At 38.2% G+C, this 8,475-nt stretch overlaps 1 protein-coding gene across 1 annotated transcript; it reads left to right on the forward strand.

Moving 5' to 3' along the window:
• Window positions 1–5,322, forward strand: LOC118813793 (pepsin A-like). The gene is made up of 9 exons (XM_036579339.1): window positions 1–123; window positions 597–738; window positions 1,970–2,087; window positions 2,306–2,424; window positions 3,374–3,573; window positions 3,896–4,009; window positions 4,614–4,758; window positions 4,896–4,994; window positions 5,136–5,322. The coding sequence occupies exons 1-9, from the start codon at window positions 71–73 to the stop codon at window positions 5,268–5,270; spliced, it is 1,125 nt and encodes a 374-aa protein (XP_036435232.1). The 5' UTR covers window positions 1–70; the 3' UTR covers window positions 5,271–5,322.
• The last annotated feature ends 3,153 nt before the right edge of the window (window positions 5,323–8,475 follow it).

The raw sequence follows: 8,475 nt of genomic DNA on the forward strand, positions 1-8,475 counted from the left end.
TGAGCTGACTGTATATAAAGGCTGAACTCTGTGGGTGTGTACTCACTCTTTGAGCCCAACAGTAAAGACAATGAAGCTGATCCTGGCCTTGTGTGCCTTAGTGGCACTTTCTGAGTGCCTCAGGTAAGTGCTGTATATATTATTATTTTTTTATATTATATTTTTTTATATTTTTCTTTCTTTTTTTTATTAGAGCAACATGGGGGACACATTGACTGGTATTACTTATTTTAAACTGCTTCTTAAATTTTTTCCTATTCTTAAATCCTTTTTTCTGAAATCCCATTCAGAGACTTTGGGGTTTAAAATGTTACTCATGTCCAGAGCATCTATATGAGAATATAAAAATATCTCCAAAATATTATGGAGGACACGGCAGTGTGGCCGGCACAACTGTCCTCATGATCATACAGTCGTTTTGACTGGTCTATAAATATGGGCATTAGTACTGCATGAGCCTCAAACTTCTTGTGCTTTTACCATAGCAGCTCCTTCTCTCTCTGGGCTTCATGATGCTATTCAGTCTGTTTTATTCTACACTTGATTTGTGGTTAAATTTTAAACCTGTACAAGTAACGCTGTAACCTGTGCTTTAGGGTTCCTCTGATCAAAGGCAAGACTGTGCGTGAGAAGATGATGGAGAAAGGCATTTGGGAGAAGTTCAGGAAGGAACATCCCTTTAGGCCCACCGTCAAGTTTGTGCAGACTGGTACTGAGTCCATGACCAATGATGCTGATGTAAGTTACCAAAATATCTAAGCCAAGTCAAAGTGTTCTACCATCTTAGGATCGAAGCCAGAAGTTAGGGGGTAGCTAGGAAACACTATATCCAACAGCCATTGCTGTAGCAAGGCTGACAACCAACTAGCCCACTTAAATGTAGCTTTGTTGTTAGAAAAGTATGCCATTATTACCATAACCAGAAAAAAGAAAATTAAACTATATACACATGTGCTCATTTAACTGCCTGGTTACTAACTCACTAAGTACGTAAGTAGTAGCCTAACAGTGAAATGCAATATTTATGTGTTACTGTTGGGGAAAAAAAAATGAGAAAATAGAGTTGGGGTACATCTGCAATAGTACATGACCAATCGTGGCATGCAGCCATGTAAATGTTGCCATGGTGACAGTGGCTACCAAAAACTGATGATGATCAAAAGTGATCTTTGGTGGCCTCTTTTGTTTATTTAAAGTGTAAAAAAAGCATGAGGATTCTAGAACTCCACTGGGGGGTGGGCCAAGGGGGTGGAACAGGTCCACCAGGCCCCCCACAAATCAAGCAACGTGTGTGTCTAAAGTGCAAAGTATCTAAAGTCATTATTTCATGCAACAATTTTCAATAGAGCCTGAAGAATCACTGAGTGAGTTTATATGAACTTAATAATCTGATAACTGTAGGAAATCAGATTTTGCCAGAAATCTGTTCAACACATTTACATGCACTTGCAAACAAATTAATCAGATAATGGAAAAGATGTGACAACATAATGTATAACTCATTAAGCTGTGGCTTTTTTAAAAAGAAAATCACTTGAGCAGGAAATATCAATATTAATCATCTAGAAGAGCAAGAATATTTAAATTCTTCATTTTGTCAAGCATGTAGTTAGTTTCAGCATCACTCTGAAAGTGTTTTGTTGCCCTCTCGTGGGTCCTGTGTTAAATGCTGTGTGCTGTTTTTGCATATGAACTGACTGAGAAAACTGAAAGAAATCAGAGTAAGAGCATCAGATTTCTTATGCAGATTTCTAAGCCCTAATCTGATCTAAAAACAATCAGAGTATGCTGTTTACATGACCACTTGAATAATCAGATAAAAATCTGATTATGATTGGATGATTAAGTGCATGTGCACAGCTCACTCACTGATTAAATAAAAAAAATGCTAAACATTAACATTTCTAAGACAGAGCAATAACAATAAAAGTGCTGTTGATACTTACAAATACGTTATTGTTCCTCTCAGCTCTCCTACTATGGTGCAATCTCCATTGGCACCCCACCACAGTCCTTCCAAGTGATTTTTGATAGTGGCTCCTCTAACTTGTGGGTGCCTTCAGTGTACTGCTCAAGCGAAGCCTGCCGTAAGTAAAAAATAATAATAAAATAATAATAGTAATTTACTGGTACTTGCTGTGAACACAAGGGACATAGACATCAGCTATACGAGTTGAAGTTACTTCATGGTTAGATATAATCTCATCTAGTGTTTGCTCATGGTCAGCTAACTCTTGAAGGTTTCGGTTTAGATATACAACAAACTCGTTTAGCTTTCAGCACTAAATGTATTTCTTTTCTTTAGAGAACCACAACAAGTTCAACCCTTCTGATTCCAGCACTTTCCAGAATGCCAATGAGGCTCTCTCCATTCAGTACGGCACCGGCAGCATGACTGGATACCTGGGATACGACACTGTGACGGTACTTACTGCGTTTCAGAATCCTAACATTGAAAATTAGATCACTAGAAAATTAGATCGTTAACAGAGATCAAAAGGTGTTTAGTACTTTCTTCAAAACATAAAGCACTAACGTAGTTTTGAAATCTTGTTTTGGTTTTTTAGTTTTATGCAAGACATACAAAGTTAATGCTGCTAATGTAAATTGAAAGCTGGTGGTTCCAGTTGTTGTAAAAAATAGTAACACATAAACCTGCATACTTGCTGACTGATATTGTAGCTCATTATATCATTCAACTGGATAAGCCAATTTGACATTTCTTTATCCAGCAATACATTTGCTTGAAGCTGCACTATGTATGATTACATACTAGAAATAATAATTGAAAAGTGGAGGAAAATGTGTGGAGTTGTTGCGGTAGTTCTTCATACCACATCATGCATCTTTACATATGAACATCGCACACACAGACTCACAAGGAAGGTCTAGCTCGACTTTTAGGTCTCAAATGCAAAATCAGCGTTATACTGATGAAGATATGATCGTAACAGAAGATAATGAACTTACATTCTCGGTAGACACCGAGTTTTAAGTTCTCTCTTCCAAAACGCTTGTAATCATCAGATTCATCCTCTCTGGGAAGGGGTCTGAAGCAAAAGCGACATTATAAATATCTTCTTATTCTGCATGTTGCGTGCAATTACACATTTCTACCAAAGAAGTCTCCAAATCCCCAAACCTTGAATAGTGCAGATTTCATTTATTCTAAGATAATATTATTTAGCAAAACATTTTTTTACTGGCTTTTAGCTGTAACATTTCACTTGGGACCTCAGCCTGTAAAAAAACAGGTAAAAACAATTAACTTCTTTATGCTTCACAAAGCTAATTAAGTTGACTGAAAGTAATGAGTGAAGGGAGAACTGAATAACGTGTATCACTGTGCTAAAACTAAATTCATGTGTTGTAGGTTGGTGGAATCTCAATTCAGAATCAGATCTTTGGACTGAGCGAGACTGAGGCTCCCTTCATGGCTAGCATGGCTGCAGATGGCATCCTGGGTCTGGCCTACCAGTCCATTGCCTCCGATGGCGCCACCCCTGTCTTTGACAACATGGTGAGCCAGGGCCTGGTCTCTGAGGACGTCTTCTCTGTCTACCTGAGCAGCAAGTAAGATGTCACCTGAAAAAATTTGCTTCTAACTAGTTCTTACTAGTTGCTTAGGTGACCAACAGTATCACCTAACCCTGAAAAAGTTTGTAACCATGCCTTTAAAGTCTCAGCAGCAACATGCTTTAGTTGAACATTACAGCTTTACTTCAACTCAACTAAATTACTGCTATTTCTTCATTATTTATTATTATTATCATCTCTAGTCTGGCTAAATTCAAATAACATTTGGGAGGAATTTTAGCTTTAGCTGTTCTTTAGTTTGAGTCTGAAAAACTTCAATGGGGGTTTACCTCAACTTGACTCCTTTTGAAATCTGCAGTGAGGAGGAGGGCAGTGTGGTGCTCTTTGGTGAGATTGACAGCTCCTACTACACTGGCGACATCTACTGGATTCCTCTGTCTTCTGAGACCTACTACCAGATCACTATGGACAGGTGAGCTATGCACAGAGTCTGATCATGCAGATGTTATTTGAATTCTACCTATATCAGTACTCCATAACACATGCGTAAGCACTGAACAACAGGTTTATGTATGTGTATTTATGAACATATGAACAGCTTCTGGTATTAACATGAGATGTTATTGATGTAATGAAATGGTATTGGCAAACTGAAGTGATGGACTTTTTTTTTTTATTTATAACACGTTATAAAGCTTGATTCCCAAGCAATGGAACTCATAAGGCAGAGGCTTATTTAACAGATATCAGTTGTATATATTTCTACTTGAGTTACTGAGGCACATTTAAAAGCAAATGTCTTTTGCATTTTAGATGTTTTCTTCATCAAATACTTTGTGCAAAATATTACTTGACAAATACATAATTCACTATTTATGCATGTATTATGATGTCCCTGCGTAGGTAGTCTTCAAATACTCTTAGAGCTACATATACATTGAATTTTTGCATGCCTCTAAAAGTGAGCACCGCAGCTTTCAAGCTCCCAATTCTCAGTTTTCATCCAGTCCTTACTTCTTCACTCACCAAAATCTACACTGATGTCAACTACAAATTGTCCCTATTGATGTTTGCAGTGTTACCATCAACGGGCAGACAGTTGCTTGCTCTGGTGGGTGTCAGGCTATTATTGATACTGGAACCTCCATGATTGTGGGGCCAACCACTGATATCAGCAACATTAACTCCTGGGTGGGCGCCACCACAGACCAGTATGGAGACGTAAGTTGATGTACTTAGTGATGCTTGGTAAAGCTGTTTTGAGTCACGTTAGAAAGTCTAACTTCTGCTCCTCTTCCGATCAGGCACAAAATTTCACTGAAAACTGAAAATGATGTGTTCTCATGCTTGTCTTGCAGGCTACTGTGAGCTGCAGCAACATCCAGAGCATGCCTTCAGTTACCTTCACCCTTAACGGCTACACTTTCACTATCCCTGCTTCATCCTATGTTTCTCAGGTCAGTTCTTTTATATCTGTTAGTGACAAACTGCATACTTTGAATGTTTACTCAGACCTAACGCTGTATCAAAACAACAAAACAATTTCAAAGAATATATTTTGCATAAATAACAATGAAAGCTCATTGATTTTATTTCAGAACTCCTATGGCTGCATGACTGGTTTTAGTGGCAGCAGTGACTCACTGTGGATCTTGGGTGATGTTTTCATCAGAAACTACTACACCATCTTTAACAGGGAGAACAACAGCGTGGGCCTGGCTCAGCTTGCATAAACTGTTGATACCTTTTGTAAGCAATACAATATATACTATAGCATCAAAACTCTGAAGTCTGTGTTTTTTCATTACGTTTAGAATATAAACAGTTATTAATCATTCTTCATCAAGTGAATATTTAATTTTGACAATGAAAAAGCATCTTTTAACTAGAAATACCGCAGCTTGAGAGCAAGTATTATTCCAGTGCAGTTTCCCCACAGATGACCTTATTTAGAATCAACAATAAAATATAAAACAGCTGAGGTTTTTCTATGACATGAGAATTAGCTTAAGATGAGCTGTTCAGTCTACATTTTACATTCTCCAGATCTCTTTTTAAAATATAACAAGTCATATAACATTCAAAGTAAATCCATTGGATTACATTTTACATTCTCTGTTAGCCAATACTACCAATTTGGTTATTGATTACAGTATCTAATCTATTTGATTACCGATTAAGGTAATATTCAAAATTTCTATCATTGGCTCCATGGATTCATGCTGTTTATCCCAAATTCTGTCCTTGCCATCTGCAGCAGTAACTAAGATTCATCAGACAAGGCAACACTTTTACAATTTTCAGCTATCCAGTTATGTTGAGCCTGTGTCCGCTGTAGCCTTATATTCCTGTTCTTGGCTAACAGGAGTGGAACCAAATGTGATATTCTGCTATTGTAGCCTATCCACCTCAAGGTTCAATTTGTTGTGCATTCACAAATGCTTTTCTGATGACCGCTGTTGTAAAGAGTGGTTTGCGAGTTTGGACAATGTATGGTGAAAGTATGAGGGGAGACTGATTGACAGAGAGGGGACAGAACCCTGAAAATTTTGGCTGGAGTTCTGGGTGCTTTTTGCTTGGGGCTAGAAGGCCAGAACCCCAGAACGTGAAAACTGTATTATTTTTAGGGAGTTAGACAGGAAGGAGGAGGGGATTAAGGCATGGTCCTCCTCCAAATTTCAGTTAATCCATAACTCCATTAGAGTTACTGTAGCCACTCACAGAAGTGCCATGCACTGGATGTTTTTGATTTCTCTAGAGGCAACTGTGCATGAAAGATCAGCAGTAGGAAAACTAAAGATGTGAGCTGACTGAATATAAAATCTGAAATAAAGTCTTTGAATGTGTACTCACTCAATGAGCCCAAAAGGAAGATCACTGCAAAGACATTGCAGCTGATCCTGGCATTGTGTGCCTTAATGGCACCTTCAGAGTCATTAAGTGCTGAACCTTTTTATTTATTGAGGCAACATGGAGGACACACTCTTTGATGCATCTCTTTGTTAGTTTTTCAAATGCATCTTAAATTGCTTTCAAGTCTAAAGTCTCTGGATTCCCTTTCAGAGACTTCAGGATTGAAAATTGGATGTTTCTTACATCCAGAATATTTAATGAAAGAATAACAATGTCTCAAAAATGCTACAGTGTGACCCTTTACAATCTTGTGCCTTCACACTTGCAGTTTCTCCTTTCTTTATAATGTTATTCAGTGTTTGACTGCTCTAGCTTTGTGGCTGAGTTTTTAGATGTGAAGCATGTCACTCACTCATGTTCACCGTGTAGAAAAGGGTTTCTCAACCTGTGGGCCGCGGACCACCTTTGGGCCGTGCAGCACCCTTTAGAGGTCCACGGGCCTGTACTCAGGAGTTGTTTAGCTCCATTTACTCCCATTCATTAAGGACTAGCTTGAGTGCACCTTCTAGCGTTTCGCAGTCGTGTTTTGATATATTGGGGGAAAACAGGAAGTGGCCAGGCTTCTCATAAACCGGCTCTTGCACTAGTTTGCAGTGGGCTGGTAGAAACGTATAAATAAAAACGTTGCAGGCTAATTAAATGTCATCGGTTTGAGACGTAGTGCAGACAGCTACGCAGGGATGGACAGTTTTCTCTGGGTGTTTCTCCTAACTTGTTCGGTATGAACCTATGAAACATTTTTCTTTAGTTCGCTCCCTTTTGACGTGTGTGAACGTTCCACCTATATTTGGGTCTGCATCAAACAGCTGAACTGGTCCGGCACAAACTCGAGGCTCTCGGTCCACTTCCAACCAAACCCTGTTCATTTCACTGCTGGTGGGAATGCATTCAATGATGAAATGAGGGAATTCATCTGTAGAGCTGGCTTTCCTCTTCTTCTAGCTGCACGTCAGCACTATTTACTGTCAGCATAATCTGTCTGTTTTAACGTCCGACTCTTTACAGACTCTCATTGCTCTTAAACCATTCCTCCAACTCGAGCAGCAGCTGAAAAAAATATGACAGACAAGTCTTAAAGTAATAGCAAAGATCTGCGTTTGATTTTTGGCCGAGCATCTGCGACCTGAGTAGTTAAAGGGGATCTCCACCGATTTTTCAAAATTACTCACTTATTCAATGGTTTAGATGTAAACAAAATCATTCAGACTGAAATTTACAGAGTCAGAACTGTTCATCATTATAATACTAAGAACCAGACGTCCAAAGCTTTTATTGGCTCTAAAAGCCACATCCCATTAAGTTATTACACAAAATGAATGTATTGCTTGACACCGGAGACATTGTTTTGTTATGAAGTTCTGGCATAAAACATATTTTTAGTTTTTGTGGTTCCTAAAAGCCACGCTTCACATCAGTGACACAGGAAGAAATATCCCTACAACTCCACCATCAAGCTGATTCAAACCAACACTGAGTCTAAGACCGGTGATGCTAATGTATGTTAACCCATGAATATAGGTAATTCAGTACTTGTCTAGTAATGTACTTGTGCAAAGTGTCTTGTGTCCAAAGTTGAGCTGTATTCCTCTCAGTTTGTACCTGGAGTGAGAGATTTGCATGAAAAGAGATAGAAAAGACACTGAATGGACGCCCCAAAAAACACCACTTTTTCTGAGAAACAACAATTTTTTGGGCTCATATCATGAATTGTATATGTTTTTCTTCAGCTTTCTAACAATATTTGTATGTGTTGATGTACCAAAACAGTCATCATTCATTTTACATGACCATTTCCCCTCTTTCTAAGATAACAATTTTTGGTAATTAGAACATTCTTTCTACATCACAAGTTTTGGTTCTTAGAATGTTCAATTTCTTCAATTTGTTCAATTTTCTAGACGTACTGAGAAAGTTTCTGAGTTACATTTATATACGTTCCTTCAATGTTGCTTTAGATAAACATTCATATTCACTATACATTAAAAACAAGGGATCACTAATAATACAGAGAATTTAATTAGTGTA

This window comes from Colossoma macropomum, unplaced genomic scaffold (assembly GCF_904425465.1).
Source record: "Colossoma macropomum unplaced genomic scaffold, Colossoma_macropomum, whole genome shotgun sequence".
NCBI classification, from domain to species: domain Eukaryota; kingdom Metazoa; phylum Chordata; class Actinopteri; order Characiformes; family Serrasalmidae; genus Colossoma; species Colossoma macropomum.